At 42.3% G+C, this 17661-nt stretch overlaps 1 protein-coding gene across 1 annotated transcript; it reads right to left on the bottom strand.

The window, feature by feature from the left end:
* Positions 1 to 311: 311 nt before the first annotated feature.
* LOC121844465 (zinc finger protein 558-like) lies at positions 312 to 4103 on the bottom strand. Its single transcript, XM_042314586.1, has 2 exons — positions 3870 to 4103; positions 312 to 1349 (listed from the first exon to the last, which is right to left on the bottom strand). The coding sequence occupies exons 1-2, from the start codon at positions 4045 to 4047 to the stop codon at positions 808 to 810; spliced, it is 720 nt and encodes a 239-aa protein (XP_042170520.1). The 5' UTR covers positions 4048 to 4103; the 3' UTR covers positions 312 to 807.
* Positions 4104 to 17661: the final 13558 nt, after the last annotated feature.

The raw sequence follows: 17661 nt of genomic DNA, 5'->3' as shown, positions 1-17661 counted from the left end.
ACTTTTTGAAAACACAACAACAAAAAATTCATGACTTTTCCCAGATGTTCATGACCGATCCAACCCAGGAACACACATTCTCAGTGTGGGAGCACTGTGTGTTATGAGATGTGAAAAATCTCTTTCCACACTGGGAGCAGTGGTACGGTATCTTCCCGGTGTGTGTTCCGTCGTGGTCTTTCAGGTTCCCTAACTATGTATAAATACCTTTCCACACTGGGAGGAAGATATATTTATCTTGTGTCTTGTCTGTATTGAGTTTATTCCATCGAGGACCACGTTGGAAACAAGTGATTTTCACTTTAACGCGTTACCCCTGGGTTGTACTCGTACTCGGTGCATCTTTTCCCCCTAATAAATCCATCAATTGTTGTTAATGGATGCATTTTCTAACCGTTTCTTTTCACACTGGGAGCATTGGAAATGCTGATCTCCTGTGTGTACTCTTGTGTGTTTTTAGTGTGCTTAACCTGGTAAAACCCTTTCCACACTGAGAGCATTGGAACGGTTTTTCTCCTGTGTGTGTTGTCATGTGATCTTTCAGATGTGATGACTGGATGAATCTCTTTCCACACTGAGAGCATTGGAACGGCCTCTGCCTCTCTACTAAGTGGGTTCTTTCATGTGATTTCAGGTCCCTTAATACGGAAAAGGTATTTTGACACTGGGAGCAGCGATATGGCTTCTCTCCAGTGTGTGTCATCTCATGCGTTTTCATGGACCCTAACTGGGTAAAAGTCTTTCCGCACAGGGAGCAGTGGAAATGATTCTCTCTTGTATGCGTCCTCTCGTGTTTTCTCAGGGCCCCTAACTGGGTAAAACTCTTTCTACACAAGGAGCAGTGAAAATTCTTCTCTCAGTGTGTGTTCTCTCATGTGTTTTCAGGGCCCCTAACTGGGTAAAATGCTTTCCACACAGGGAGCAGTGGAAAGGCTTCTCTCCTGTGTGTATTCGCTCATGCGTTTTCAGGGACCCTATCCGGGTAAAACTCTTTCCACACAGGGTGCAGTGAAAATGCTTCGCTCCTGTGTGCGTCCTCTCATGTATTTTCAGGGCAGCTAACTGGGTAAAACTCTTTCCACACAGGGAGCAGTGGAAAGGCTTCTCTCCTGTGTGTATTCGCTCATGCATTTTCAGATTCCCTAACTGAGTAAAACTCTTTCCGCACTGTGAGCAGTGGTAAGGCTTTTCTCCTGTATGTACTCTTTGATGAACTTTTAGACTCCTTAAATTAATAAAACTCTTTCCACAATGGGAGCAGTGGTGTGGTCTCGCTGGTTTGGCCATCTTTGGGTCTGGTTGCCCTGAAGTACTCTTTCCTCTGTCCGAGTGGGAGTCTGGTCTCGCTCCTGCCAAAGACAAAAAAAAGTATTTAGTTTAATACTAAAAACATGGATTTTTTTTTTTTTTTTGACTATACAGTGTTTTTTTACAATTACAAGCTTATCTTTGGGGTTCTGATGGGTATACTACGACACTAGAGAGATTTAGTCAGGGTTTTCTAAAGCTAGCCAGCTTCAGTTAGCTTTACATTCCAGCTCAGGCTTCATCCCATATTATAAAGGTGGATATTGATCATGCAGCTGCCATGCACAAAGACCATAACACAAACAACTTTTAATGAATTATCTGAAAGCTGGTTAACATTTGCTGTACTCCTATTGTTGTTAATTAGTTCAACTTGTCTTTCTAAAGCCTAAAGACCGTTTCTAATCTCCCTAATCTTTCTAATCTGCTCTTGTATTAGAAATGTACAGGTGGTGAAACTCCCCAAAAAAACAGAATCACCTGGATGAAGGAAGGACAACAATATGACAACGCCCGGCCCGAACTGCATGAGTAGTCGGACAGTAGTCATCTTCTTGTCCTTCATTTGTTTGCCCAGATCTTCTATCCTTGATATCCTTCAACCCTGATCTTCTTCTTCTTCTCTCTCTGCATCAACAACTACCTGTCTACTTCTAACGTGCTGCAGAGAGTACAGAGGTTTCTAGTTGTTCTTAATGATTTAATCTTGGTAAAGATCACTATGAATAATATGCATAACTGTAGTTTGAGTACTTAAATCTGAAGTAAAGACATTCATGCTCAGGTTTATATCAACACACAATCTCCATGTGTTTCATGGCTTAATAGGAACATACTGGGCTTACTAGGAGCAAACTGGGCTTAATAGGAGCAACCTGGGCTTAATAGGAGCAACCTGGGCTTAATAGGAGCAACCTGGGCTTAATAGGAGCAACCTGGGCTTAATAGGAGCAACCTGGGCTTAATAGGAACATACTGGGCTTACTAGGAGCAACCTGGGCTTAATAGGAACATACTGGGCTTACTAGGAGCAACCTGGGCTTAATAGGAGCATACTGGGCTTAATAGGAGCAACCTGGGCTTAATAGGAGCAACCTGGGCTTAATAGGAGCAACCTGGGCTTAATAGGAGCAACCTGGGCTTAATAGGAGCAACCTGGGCTTAATAGGAGCAACCTGGGCTTAATAGGAGCAACCTGGGCTTAATAGGAGCAACCTGGGCTTAATAGGAGCAACCTGGGCTTAATAGGAGCATACTGGGCTTAATAGGATCATACTGGGCTTAATAGGATCATACTGGGCTTAATAGGATCATACTGGGCTTAATAGGAGCATACTGGGCTTAATAGGAGCAACCTGGGCTTAATTGGAACGACAATGATTTATTTATTGTCATTTACATTCTGTATAGAGAATGCTTTTTGTGCACCTGTACCATTAATAGGAGCATACTAGGCTTAATTGGAACGGCAATGATTTATGGTATAAAAAAATACCAAATAGCTAAATGTACTTCAAATATTTGGAAACCATTGGTCTGGGGTATAAATATACACTATATATTACCACATTAAAACCATTGGTCTGGGGTATAAATATACACTATATATTACCACATTATATACATTACATACACGATATATTACCACATTATATACATTATATACACTATATATTACCACATTATATACATTATATACGCTATATATTACAACATTATATACATTATATACACTATATATTACCACATTAAAACCATTGGTCTGGGGTATAAATATACACTATATATTACCACATTATATACATTATATACACTATATATTACCACATTATGCAAAGTTAGTATTGATCGTATTGAACAATGTTTATTTATTTTGATTTCCATTTTGTATAGCTTTTGTGCTACTGTACCTCAGGACAAGTCTCTGAATGTCCTTGAGTGGCCGAGCCAGAGCCCAGACTTGAGCCCGATCGAACATCTCTGAAAAGACCTGAAAATAACTGTGCAGCAACGCTCCCCCATCCAACCTGACAGAGCTTGAGAGGATCTGCAGAGAAGAATGGGAGAAACTCCCCAAATACAGGTGTGCCAAGCTTGTAGCGTCATACCCAAGAAGACTCGAGGCTGTAATCGCTGCCAAAAGGTGCTTCAACAAAGTACGGAGTAAAAGGTCTGAATACTTATGTAAATGTGATATTTCCTGTTTTTTAAAAATACATTTACTAAAAATAAATATAAAACAGTTTTTGCTTTGTCATCATTGGGTATTGTGTGTAAAAATAAAAATATTTAAGCAATTTTATAACAAGGCTGTAAGAGTTAGTTGAAGTAAGTTCATTGAGCATTTATCAGTTATATTCTCCAATAAGCAATAGCTAGGCCTATATATTATTAATTAAAAAGTCAAAAAATGCATGTACCAATGGCAGATTGCCCTTGAACAATGTCTACAGTACTGAATAACCTATTGAAGTATAGCACTTCAGTAGAACACCTATTTAAAACAACATATTACTTCACAAGTGCAAAGTTTGTGTCCCTGTTTTTAAGACAATACTCACTGGTGCTAATCCGATCTTCAGTCTCCTCTTCCTCTCCTTCCTCCTCTTCTTTCACTCCCAAAATGTCTTCCTCCTCTTTTACTGAGATAGCCTCCTCTTTCACTCTAAAAGGTTCTTTCTCTAATTTCATTACAATATCCTCTTCTTTTAATGTGATAGCCTCTTCCTCCTTTTTCATTATCGAAGCTTCTACCTCCTCCTCTTCCACTGTGACAGCCTCTATCCCCTCCTCTTCTTCCTAATGGGTTCCTTCACTCATCAATGGGTTCTTTCTCTTCCACTCCAAAAGGTTCACTGTAACATCATACTCCTCTTTTAATATAAGAGCCTCCTCTTCCACTCCAAATGGTTCTTTCTCTTCTTTCACTACAACATCTTCCTCTTTCAATGCGATGCTGATAGACTCCTCTTCCTCCTTTTTAATTCTGAAAGCTTCTTCCTCTACTTTCAATGAGATATCTTCCTCTTCTTCTTTTATGACAACGTTCAGGCCGAGAGATTCTTTCTCCGTCCAACATATCGCCTCTTCTTTAGCTGGGGGCGAGTAGCTTAAAGAGCTTATGGTTGTGGATGTTAGCTAGCTAGTTAGCATTAGCGACTAGCCGAGTGCTAGGCTCAGAACAAGTGTGCAAATGTAACAAGTACATTACGTTAAAGTTAACCAGTAGATACCTCAACAGAACTGTTTTTAAAACAACGAGATTAATATTCACAAAAGTGGTCTAAAGAGCTTCAATGTTTCGGTTGCATGTTGGCTAGCAAGCTACGGAGGTGTTTTAAACAGTAGCTGTGTTGTGGTTCTTGAGCGTCTTGTCCACTAGATTATACGTCACGCAAGACACATCACCTGAAAGATTCACGTCGCCATCTGCTGCCTGGAGTTTAATTAAGCAATTTGGCAGCGATTATGGCTGTGAGTCTTTCTGGGAAAATCTCTAAGAGCTCGTTGTCCATTTTTTTTTTACATTCTTCAAGCTCTGTCAAATTGGTTGTTAATCATTGCTAATGAACCATTTCCAGGTCTTGCCATAGATTTTCAAGTAGATTTAAGTCAAAACTTCTTAGTGAGCAACCCCAGTGTAGATTTGGCCTTGTGTTTTAGGTTGTTGTCCTGCTGAAAGGTGAATTAATCTCCCAGTGTCTGGTGGAAAGCAGACTGAACCAGGTTTTCCTTTAGGATTTTGCCTGTTTTTAGCTCAATTCAGTTCATTTTTTTATTCTGAAAAACTCTCCAGTCCTTAACGCTTACAAGCATACCCATAACATGACGCAGCCACCACTATGATTGAAAATATGGAGAGTGGTACTCAGATTTACCTCGAACATCACACTTTGTATTCAGGACAAAAAGTGAATTGCTTTGCCACATGTTTTGCAGTATTACTTTAGTGGCTTGTTGCAAATAGGATGCGTGTTTTGGAATATTTATAAATATTTTTAAAATATTTGTCTTCTGTACAGACTTCCTTCTTTTCACTCTGCCAATTAGGTGAGTATTGTAGAGCAACTACAATGTCGTTGATCCATCCTCAGTTCTCCTATCACAGCTATAAAACAGATACAAAGTTTTGGCCTCACCATTGGCCTCATGGTGAAATCCCTTTTGTAGTGACTGGGTGTATTGATACACCATCCAAAGTGTAATTCATAACTTCACAGCCATTAAACTCTGTAACTGTTTTAAAGTCACCATTGGCCTCATGGTGAAATCCCTGAGCGGTTTCCTTCCTCTCCAGCAACTGAGTTTAGGAAGGACGCCTGTATCTTTTGTAGTGACTGGGTGTATTGATACACTATCTACTGAGTTAGGAAGGAAGCCTGTATCTTTTGTAGTGACTGGGTGTATTGATACACCATCCAAAGTGTAATTAATAACTTCACAGCCATTAAACTCTGTAACTGTTTTAAAGTCACCATTGGCCTCATGGTGAAATCCCTGAGCGGTTTCCTTCCTCTCCAGCAACTGAGTTTAGGAAGGACGCCTGTATCTTTTGTAGTGACTAGGTGTATTGATACACTGAGTTAGGAAGGACGCCTGTATCTTTTGTAGTGACTGGGTGTATTGATACACCATCCAAAGTGTCATTAATAACTTCACCTCAAAGGGATATTCAATCTCAGATGTTTTTTTAAGTTTTTGTTTGCCTCTCTACCAATAGGTGTCCTTCTCTGTGAGGTATTGGTTGAATCTGTGATGTAAATTCACTCCTTGACTGAGGGACCTTACAGATAATTGTATGTGTGGGGTACGGAGATGAGGTAGTCATTCAAAAATCATGTTAAACACTATTATTGCACACAGTGAGTCCATGCAATTTATTATGTGACTTGTTTTAAGTAAATGATTACTCCCAAACTTATTTAGGCTTTAGGCTCCTTGCCATAACAAAGGAGTTGAATACTTATTGACTCAAGACATTTCAGATTTCCTTATTTTTTTATTTTTGTTTGATTTTTTATTATTATTGAATATCCGAAACATACAATATACTTGCAGTGAAGCCGATCAGCAACTACATCACACCAGTCATCCAACAGACTCCCATTCAGAGCGACACACAGAAGCATCCAGGGTCAATGCCCTGCTCAAGGGCACGTTGACAGATCTACCACCAGGCCAAAAAACGTGAACCTGAACCCTCCAAGATCCCCCACAGTGCCCCAATAGCTGTCCCTCAACCATTCGAGACCCCTCCCACAATCCCCCACAAGATAAAAATAAAAAATACAATTAATTCCATTCCCCAAGAACCCCCCGATGCACCAACAACCAAGAGAAAGAGAAAAAAGAAAAAGACAGAAGAAAACAGCAAACAACAGCAAAAAAATAAAATATATATTAAAAACAAAATATATCAAGGACAACAAAAACCATAACAGCAATGCCAACTGTATATGTTTGGCTGCATGTCTGGTACTATTACATGTATGTGTGTGTTCTTGTACAGTGGGGCAAAAAAGTATTTAGTCAGCCACCAATTGTGCAAGTTCTCCCACTTAAAAAGATGAGAGAGGCCTGTAATTTTCATCATAAGTACACTTCAACTATGATGGACAAAATGAGAAAGAAAATCCAGAAAATCACATTGTAGGATTTTTTATGAATTTATTTGCAAATTATGGTGGAAAATAAGTATTTGGTCAATAACAAAAGTTTATCTCAATACTTTGTTATATACCCTTTGTTGGCAATGACAGAGGTCAAACGTTTTCTGTAAGTCTTCACAAGGTTTTCACACACTGTTGCTGGTATTTTGACCCATTCCTCCATGCAGATCTCCTCTAGAGCAGTGATGTTTTGGGGCTGTTGCTGGGCAACACAGACTTTCAACTCCCTCCAAAGATTTTCTATGGTGTTGAGATCTGGAGACTGGCTAGGCCACTCCAGGACCTTGAACTGCTTCTTACGAAGCCACTCCTTCGTTTGGGTGTTTGGGATCATTGTCATGCTGAAAGACCCAGCCCCGTTTCATCTTCAATGCCCTTGCTGATGGAAGGAGGTTTTCACTCAAAATCTCACGATACATGGCCCCATTCATTCTTTCCTTTACACGGATCAGTCGTCCTAGTCCCTTTGCAGAAAAACAGCCCCAAAGCATGATGTTTCCACCCCCATGCTTCACAGTAGGTATGGTGTTCTTTGGATGCAACTCAGCATTCTTTGTCGTCCAAACACTACGAGTTGAGTTTTTACCAAAAATTCATATTTTGGTTTCATCTGACCATATGACATACTCCCAATCTTCTTCTGGATCATCCAAATGCTCTCTAGCAAACTTCAGACAGGCCTGGACATGTACTGGCTTAAGCAGGGGGGTCTGGCACTGCAGGATTTGAGTCCCTGGCGGCGTAGTGTGTTACTGATGGTAGGCTTTGTTACTTTGGTCCCAGCTCTCTGCAGGTCATTCACTAGGTCCCCCCGTGTGGTTCTGGGATTTTTGCTCACCGTTCTTGTGATCATTTTGACCCCACGGGGTGAGATCTTGCGTGGAGCCCCAGATCGAGCGAGATTAACAGTGGTCTTGTATTTCCTAATAATTGCTCTCACAGTTGATTTCTTCAAACCAAGCTGCTTACCTATTACAGATTCAGTCTTCCCAGCCTGGTGCAGGTCTACAATTTTGTTTCTGGTGTCCTTTGACAGCTCTTTGGTCTTGGCCATAGTGGAGTTTGGAGTGTGACTGTTTGAGGTTGTGGACAGGTGTCTTTTATACTGATAACAAGTTCAAACAGGTGCCATTAATACAGGTAACGAGTGGAGGACAGAGGAGCCTCTTAAATAAGAAGTTACAGGTCTGTGAGAGCCAGAAATCTTGCTTGTTTGTAGGTGACCAAATACTTATTTTCCACCCTAATTTGCAATTAAATTCATAAAAATGTGATTTTCCTAATTTTGTCTGCATAGTTGAAGTGTACCTATGATGAAAATTACAGGCCTCTCTCATCTTTTTAAGTGCGAGAACTTGCACAATTGGTGGGTGACTAAATACTTTTTTGCCCCACTGTAAGTGTATCAGGGTTGACAGACAGTAACATAAGTGTCTCTGGATAAGAGAGTCTGCTAAATGACTCACTACTGTAAGTGTCTCTGGATAAGAGAGTCTGCTAAATGACTCACTACTGTAAGTGTCTCTGGATAAGAGAGTCTGCTAAATGACTCACTACTGTAAGTCTCTCTGGGTAAGAGTCTGCTAAATGACTCACTACTGTAAGTGTCTCTGGATAAGAGAGTCTGCTAAATGACTCAGTACTGTAAGTCTCTCTGGATAAGAGAGTCTGCTAAATGACTCACTACTGTAAGTGTTTCTGGATCAGAGAGTCTGCTAAATGACTCAGTACTGTAAGTCTCTCTGGATAAGAGAGTCTGCTAAATGACTCACTACTGTAAGTGTTTCTGGATCAGAGAGTCTGCTAAATGACTCAGTACTGTAAGTCTCTCTGGATAAGAGAGTCTGCTAAATGACTCAGTACTGTAGTGTCTGGATCAGAGAGTCTGCTAAATGACTCAGTACTGTAAGTGTCTCTGGATAACAGCATTTGCTAAATGACTCAATGTAAATGTACATAGTGTAGGTCTACCCCCAGAAGGGGTGAGACTGTTGAAGTAAGCTCATTGGGCATTTCAGAGTTATATTCCCCAAGAACCAAAGCGTAGGCTCTATCATTCATTGAAAAGTAAAACAATGCATGTACCAATCGCAGATTGCCCCTTTATAAATGAACAACATATTCAAGTGTAGAACTTCAGTAGAATGCCCCTTTAAAAAACACACAGCCTAGTTAAACAACTGTTGAATGCCCCTTTATACATGAACACAGTACTGAACAACATATTGTAATGAAGTGCTATTTCCTATGCAAATGATCAGCTTACTGCTATTGCATTGCTATAACTGAGACAACACATAGCAACGTATTTTCACAGTAAAACATGTTAGGCCTCATACAGGATATCTCTCACACACACACTCACTTAAATCATCCACAACACTGGCAAAACAGGATACATCCTAGCCACAGGTGCTAGCCGTCAGTTCGGCCACAACATCCCAGACTGCAAGAACGCACACACATTACACACACTCACTGCGAGGACACCAAGATAGGGACGCACACACATTACACACACTCACTCCGAGGACACACAGACTTGCCAAGACAGGAACGCACACACATACACACACTCACTCCCTTCCCTGGGAATGGGCTCCAAAGACAAAGAACTCTTCCAACTGCCAATGGGACGGCGACACCAGTCTGGAGGGAACTGCCAATCGACTACCAGCAACCTACCAGAGGCCTGAATCTACCAGAATCTACCTACGTCATACCCATGGATAAAATGAACTGCACACAATGTATCGGGGCTCTTTTCTGAAGGTTCCCTAAGAGCCAGACGAAGGAGAGTCCGTGCCAGATATCTCCACTCTGTCAAATAAACTGCCTTTACCTGATCAAATCAAATCAAATCAAATACCTGATCCACCCTGTCCAGTGTTTCAACTTGGTCTCATGTATCGATTCATCAACAATATTCAAGTGTAGAACTTCAGTAGAATGCCCCTTTAAAAAACACACATCCTAGTTAAACAACTGCATAGTTTGTGTCCCCTCTTTTAAGATAATACTCATATATATATATATCATACATATACCTGATCAAATCAAATCAAATCAAATGTTATTTGTCACATACACATGGTTAGCAGATGTTAATGCGAGTGTAGCGAAATGCTTGTGCTTCTAGTTCCGACAATGCAGTAATAAAAAGCAAGTAATCTAACTAACAATTCCAAAAAAACTACTGTCTTATACACAGTGTAAGGGGATAAAGAATATGTACATAAGGATATATGAATGAGTGATGGTACAGAGCAGCATAGGCAAGATACAGTAGATGATATCGAGTACAGTATATACATATGAGATAAGTATGTAAACCAAGTGGCATAGTTAAAGTGGCTAGTGATACATGTATTACATAAGGATGCAGTCGATGATATAGAGTACAGTATCAACGTATGCATATGAGATGAACAATGTAGGGTAAGTAACATTATATAAGGTAGCATTGTTTAAAGTGGCTAGTGATATATTTACATCATTTCCCATGAATTCCCATGATTAAAGTGGCTGGAGTAGAGTCAGTGTCATTGACAGTGTGTTGGCAGTAGCCACTCAATGTTAGTGGTGGCTGTTTAACAGTCTGATGGCCTTGAGATAGAAGCTGTTTTTCAGTCTCTCGGTCCCAGCTTTGATGCACCTGTACTGACCTCGCCTTCTGGATGACAGCGGGGTGAACAGGCAGTGGCTCGGGTGGTTGATGTCCTTGATGATCTTTATGGCCTTCCTGTAGCATCGGGTGGTGTAGGTGTCCTGGAGGGCAGGTAGTTTGCCCCCGGTGATGCGTTGTGCAGACCTCACTACCCTCTGGAGAGCCTTACGGTTGAGGGCGGTGCAGTTGCCATACCAGGCGGTGATACAGCCCGCCAGGATGCTCTCGATTGTGCATCTGTAGAAGTTTGTGAGTGCTTTTGGTGACAAGCCAAATTTCTTCAGCCTCCTGAGGTTGAAGAGGCGCTGCTGCGCCTTCCTCACGATGCTGTCTGTGTGAGTGGACCAATTCAGTTTGTCTGTGATGTGTATGCCGAGGAACTTAAAACTTGCTACCCTCTCCACTACTGTTCCATCGATGTGGATAGGGGGTGTTCCTCTGCTGTTTCCTGAAGTCCACAATCATCTCCTTAGTTTTGTAGACGTTGAGTGTGAGGTTATTTTCCTGACACCACACTCCGAGGGCCCTCACCTCCTCCCTGTAGGCCGTCTCGTCGTTGTTGGTAATCAAGCCTACCACTGTTGTGTCGTCCGCAAACTTGATGATTGAGTTGGAGGCGTGCATGGCCACGCAGTCGTGGGTGAACAGGGAGTACAGGAGAGGGCTCAGAACGCACCCTTGTGGGGCCCCAGTGTTGAGGATCAGCGGGGAGGAGATGTTGTTGCCTACCCTCACCACCTGGGGGCGGCCCGTCAGGAAGTCCAGTACCCAGTTGCACAGGGCGGGGTCGAGACCCAGGGTCTCGAGCTTGATGACGAGCTTGGAGGGTACTATGGTGTTGAATGCCGAGCTGTAGTCGATGAACAGCATTCTCACATAGGTATTCCTCTTGTCCAGATGGGTTAGGGCAGTGTGCAGTGTGGTTGAGATTGCATCGTCTGTGGACCTATTTGGGCGGTAAGCAAATTGGAGTGGGTCAAGGGTGTCAGGTAGGGTGGAGGTGATATGGTCCTTGACTAGTCTCTCAAAGCACTTCATGATGACGGATGTGAGTGCTACGGGGCGGTAGTCGTTTAGCTCAGTTACCTTAGCTTTCTTGGGAACAGGAACAATGGTGGCCCTCTTGAAGCATGTGGGAACAGCAGACTGGTATAGGGATTGATTGAATATGTCCGTAAACACACCGGCCAGCTGGTCTGCGCATGCTCTGAGGGCGCGGCTGGGGATGCCGTCTGGGCCTGCAGCCTTGCGAGGGTTAACACGTTTAAATGTCTTACTCACTTCGGCTGCAGTGAAGGAGAGACTGCATGTTTCCGTTGCAGGCCGTGTCAGTGGCACTGTATTGTCCTCAAAGCGGGCAAAAAGTTATTTAGTCTGCCTGGGAGCAAGACATCCTGGTCCGTGACTGGGCTGGGTTTCTTCCTGTAGTCCGTGATTGACTGTAGACCCTGCCACATACCTCTTGTGTCTGAGCCGTTGAATTGAGATTCTACTTTGTCTCTGTACTGGCGCTTAGCTTGTTTGATAGCCTTGCGGAGGGAATAGCTGCACTGTTTGTATTCAGTCATGTTACCAGACACCTTGCCCTGATTAAAAGCAGTGGTTCGTGCCTTCAGTTTCACACGAATGCTGCCATCAATCCACGGTTTCTGGTTAGGGAATGTTTTAATCGTTGCTATGGGAACGACATCTTCAACGCACGTTCTAATGAACTCGCACACCGTATCAGCGTATTCGTCAATGTTGTTGTCTGACGCAATACGAAACATCTCCCAGTCCACGTGATGGAAGCAGTCTTGGAGTGTGGAGTCAGCTTGGTCGGACCAGCGTTGGACAGACCTCAGCGTGGGAGCTTCTTGTTTTAGTTTCTGTCTGTAGGCAGGGATCAACAAAATGGAGTCGTGGTCAGCTTTTCCGAAAGGGGGCGGGGCAGGGCCTTATATGCGTCGCGGAAGTTAGAGTAACAATGATCCAGGGTCTTTCCACCCCTGGTTGCGCAATCGATATGCTGATAAAATTTAGGGAGTCTTGTTTTCAGATTAGCCTTGTTAAAATCCCCAGCTACAATGAATGCAGCCTCCGGATAAATCGTTTCCAGTTTGCAGAGAGTTAGATAAAGTTCGTTCAGAGCCATCGATGTGTCTGCTTGGGGGGATATATACGGCTGTGATTATAATCGAAGAGAATTCTCTTGGTAGATAATGCGGTCTACATTTGATTGTGAGGAATTCTAAATCAGGTGAACAGAAGGATTTGAGTTCCTGTATGTTTCTTTCATCACACCATGTCACGTTGGCCATAAGGCATACGCCCCCGCCCGTCTTCTTACCAGAAAGATGTTTGTTTCTGTCGGCGCGATGCGTGGAGAAACCCGCTGGCTGCAACGCTTCGGATTGCGTCTCTCCAGTTAGCCATGTTTCCGTGAAGCAGAGAACGTTACAGTCTCTGATGTCCCTCTGGAATGCTACCCATGCTCGGATTTCATCAACCTTGTTGTCAAGAGACTGGACATTGGCAAGAAGAATGCTAGGGAGTGGTGCACGATGTGCCCGTCTCCGGAGTCTGACCAGAAGACCGCTTCGTTTCCCTCTTTTTCTGAGTCGTTTTTTTTTTGGTCGCTGCATGTGATCCACTCCGTTACACTGGTTGTAAGGCAGAACACAGGATCCGCATCGCGAAAAACATATTCTTGGTCGTACTGATGGTGAGTTGACGCTGATCTTATATTCAGTAGTTCTTCTCGGCTGTATGTAAAGAAACCTAAGATGACCTGGGGTACTAGTGTAAGAAATAACACGTAAAAAAACAAAAAACTGCATAGTTTCCTAGGAACGCGAAGCGAGGCGGCCATCTCTGTCGGCGCCTGATCCACCCTGTCCAGTGTTTCAACTTGGTCTCATGTATCGATTCATCAACAATATTCAAGTGTAGAACTTCAGTAGAATGCCCCTTTACCTTTAAAAAACACACATTAGTTCAACAACGGCATAGTTTGTGTCCCCTGTTTTTAAGACAGTACTCACTGGTGTTAATCAGATATTCAGTCTCCTCTTCCACTCCCAAAACATCTTTCTCCTCTTTTATTGAGATAACATATTGAGATAACATGTTGGAGTAAAAGAGGCTCTTCCTCTTCTTTCACTACATTCTCTTCTTCTTTCAATGTGACATCTTCCTCTTCCTCCTTTTTAATTCTGAAAGCTTCTACCTCTTCCTCTTCCACTGTGACAGCCTCTATTCCCTCTTCCTCTTTCACTCCAAAAGGTTCTTCCTCTTCTTTCACTTTAACATCCTCCTCTTCCTCCTGTTTTACTCTGAAAACGTCTTCCTCTCCTATCACTGAAATATCCCCCTGCTCTTCTTTTACGACAATGTTCAGCTCCAGAGCTTCTTTCTCCGTCCAGCAGACCTCCTCTACTTTAGCGGGATGGGAGTAGTTTAGTGAGCTCATGGTGATGTTAGCTAACTAGCTAGCATTAGCCTTGTGCTAGACTCAGTATTAATTTAACACATTTGCAAAATGTAATTTAACAAGTAAATTACGTTTAAATTAACCAGTAGATATGTAAACAGAATTATGTTCAAAACACTAAGATTAATAAACACAACATTGGTCTAAAGAGCTTCAATGTTTCGGTTTTATTTTGCTATCAAGCTACGGAAGTGGTTGAATCAGAAGCCTGTTGACGCTGTTGAAGAAGCCTCCCTTCCACTAGATTATACGCAATAGGCACATCGCCACCTGCTGACTGGAGTGGGTAACGCAGATTGGAAAAAATATGTATTGCATTGTTTAATCTGACAAACAATGTCATAAGGAGTCATTTAAAAACAACCAGATGTTATGTTTTCTCGTACTTCTTACAGCCAATACATTTATCCAAGGCTGGCCTGCCCATTATGCAGGATTAGGTGACAGATTGAAGAGGGCGGCATTTTCCCGAGCTAAATTGACCAAGACGCACCGCCAACAACACCTACACAAAAACAATGAAAGCTTCTCTCACCGAGGGGCATATGGGCTTTTTATGTGTTGTTGGGTTAGGGTTAGGTGTTTTTAGGTGTTGTTAGGGTTAGGGTTAGTGTTTTTAGGTGTTGTTGGGTTAGGGTTAGGTGTTTTTAGGTGTTGTTGGGTTAGGGTTAGGTGTTTTTAGGTGTTGTTGGGTTAGGGTTAGGTGTTTTTAGGTGTTGTTGGGTTAGGGTTAGGTGTTTTTAGGTGTTGTTGGGTTAGGGTTAGGTGTTTTTAGGTGTTGTTGGGTTAGGGTTAGGTGTTTTTAGGTGTTGTTGGGTTAGGGTTAGGTGTTTTTAGGTGTTGTTGGGTTAGGTTAGGTGTTTTTAGGTGTTGTTGGGTTAGGGTTAGGTGTTTTTAGGTGTTGTTGGGTTAGGGTTAGGTGTTTTTAGGTGTTGTTGGGTTAGGGTTAGGTGTGTTTTTTAGGTGTTGTTGGGTTAGGGTTAGGTGTTTTTAGGTGTTGTTGGGTTAGGTGTTGTTGGGTTAGGTGTTTTTAGGTGTTGTTGGGTTAGGGTTAGGTGTTTTTAGGTGTTGTTGGGTTAGGGTTAGGTGTTTTTAGGTGTTGGGTTAGGGTTAGGTGTTTTTAGGTGTTGTTGGGTTAGGGTTAGGTGTTTTTAGGTGTTGTTGGGTTAGGGTTAGGTGTTTTTAGGTGTTGTTGGGTTAGGGTTAGGTGTTTTTAGGTGTTGTTGGGTTAGGGTTAGGTGTTTTTAGGTGTTGTTAGGGTTAGGTGTTTTTAGGTGTTGTTGGGTTAGGGTTAGGTGTTTTTAGGTGTTGTTGGGTTAGGGTTAGGTGTTTTTAGGTGTTGTTGGGTTAGGGTTAGGTGTTTTTAGGTGTTGTTGGGTTAGGGTTAGGTGTTTTTAGGTGTTGTTGGGTTAGGGTTAGGTGTTTTTAGGTGTTGTTGGGTTAGGGTTAGGTGTTTTTAGGTGTTGTTGGGTTAGGGTTAGGTGTTTTTAGGTGTTGTTGGGTTAGGGTTAGGTGTTTTTAGGTGTTGTTGGGTTAGGGTTAGGTGTTTTTAGGTGTTGTTGGGTTAGGGTTAGGTGTTTTTAGGTGTTTTTGGGTTAGGGTTAGGTGTTTTTAGGTGTTGTTGGGTTAGGGTTAGGTGTTTTTAGGTGTTGTTGGGTTAGGGTTAGGTGTTTTTAGGTGTTGTTGGGTTAGGGTTAGGTGTTTTTAGGTGTTGTTGGGTTAGGGTTAGGTGTTTTTAGGTGTTGTTGGGTTAGGGTTAGGTGTTTTTAGGTGTTGTTGGGTTAGGGTTAGGTGTTTTTAGGTGTTGTTGCCGCCACATGAAGCAGTGCTCACTTTGCCAGAGTTTGTGTAACGTGTTTATGTTTTTTTTGTCTGATTTGTTTAGAACCCACTGCCCCACGTCAGCGTTAAATTCACCTGAGTGATTTGATTTCCTTCAATCAATGATTTCCTTCAATTTTCTGAACACATGGAGTTGGGTTGAATATAGTCATGGTAGGAAACATGATAGTGGCAACACATGGAGTTGGGTTGGATATAGTCATGGTAGGATACATGATAGTGGCAACACATGGAGTTGGGTTGGATATAGTCATGGTAGGATACATGATAGTGGCAACACATGGAGCTGGGTTGGATATAGTCTGAGTATATTGAAGCATTGTGTCAACATAGTGGTTCTGAGAATATTGAAACATTGTGTCAACATAGTGGTTCTGAGAATATTGAAACATTGTGTCAACATAGTGGTTCTGAGAATATGAAGCATTGTGTCATAATGGCTCTGAGAATATTGAAACATTGTGTCATAGTGGTTCTGAGAATATTGAAACATTGTGTCATAGTGGTTCTGAGAATATTGAAACATTGTGTCATAGTGGTTCTGAGAATATTGAAACATTGTGTCATAGTGGTTCTGAGAATATTGAAACATTGTGTCAACATAGTGGTTCTGAGAATATTGATATTATTGTTCATTTGTTTTGGTCAACATCCCTCATTATCACCAAGGAGGTGACCAAGAACTGACGGTCACTCTGACAGAGCTCCAGAGTTCCTCTGTGGAGATGGGAGAACCTTCCAAGAAGGACAACCATCTCTGCAGCACTCCACCAATCAGGCATTTTTGTAGTAGAGTGGCCAGACAGAAGCCACTCCTCAGTAAAAAGGTACATGACAGCCCACTTGGAGTTTTCCAAAAGGGTCCTTACGCTTATCTCCTGGTTGGATATCATGCTGTCTTCCATCCATCTATCTTTAATGATGGTTATAAACACCTGGAGAGATTTCACCAAGCTGTTAAGAGTTGCTGACTAAGACATTTATTATGTCATGTTTATAACCATGTGATGGATGCTGTTATAACACGTTATCCACATATCTTAGTGATGGAGCGGCAGGGTAGCCTAGTGGTTAGAGCGTTGGACTAGTAACCGAAAGGTTGCAAGATCGAATCCCTGAACCGACAAGGTAAAAATCTGTCGTTCTGCCCCTGAACAAGGCATTTAACCCACTGTTCCCCGGTAGGCCGTCATTGAAAATAAACATTTGTTCTTAACTGACTTGCCAAGTTAAATTAAGGTAAAATGTAAAATGTAAAAATAATAACACCTAAAGGACTCTCACCATGAGAAACAAAATTCTCTGCTCTGATGAAACCAAGCTTGAACTCTTTTGGCCTGAATACCAAAAGTCATGTCTGGAGGAAACCTGGCACCATCCCTACGGTGAAGCATGGTGGTGGCAGCATCATGCTGTGGGGATGTTTTTCAGCGGCAGGGACTGTGAGACTAGTCAGGATCGAGGCAAAGACGAACAGAGCAAATTACAGAGATATCCTTAATGAAAACCTGCTCCAGGACCTCAGACTGGGGCAAAGTTTCACCTTCCAGGACAATGACCCTAACCACACAGCCAAGAGAACACAGGAGTGGCTTCGGGATAAGTCTCTGAATGTCCTTGAGTGGCCCAGCCAGAGCCCGGACTTGAACCCGATCAAACATCTCTGGAGAGCCCTGAAAATAGCTGTGCAGCAACGCTCCCCA

This window comes from Oncorhynchus tshawytscha, unplaced genomic scaffold, assembly GCF_018296145.1.
Source record: "Oncorhynchus tshawytscha isolate Ot180627B unplaced genomic scaffold, Otsh_v2.0 Un_contig_9448_pilon_pilon, whole genome shotgun sequence".
In the NCBI taxonomy this organism is placed as follows: domain Eukaryota; kingdom Metazoa; phylum Chordata; class Actinopteri; order Salmoniformes; family Salmonidae; genus Oncorhynchus; species Oncorhynchus tshawytscha.
Note: the sequence above shows the minus strand (reverse complement) of the source record. Positions and strands in the feature narration are given on the sequence as shown.

What these genes read in the sequence shown, in the direction of transcription:
- LOC121844465 (XM_042314586.1), bottom strand. Translation starts at nt 4,047, where the DNA reads ATGAAAAAGGAGGAAGAGGCTATCACATTAAAAGAAGAGGATATTGTA. An exon ending in TGAAGATCGGATTAGCACCA is followed by an intron (nt 1,350 to 3,869) that starts GTGAGTATTGTC and finishes TGTCTTTGGCAG; the next exon opens with GAGCGAGACCAGACTCCCAC.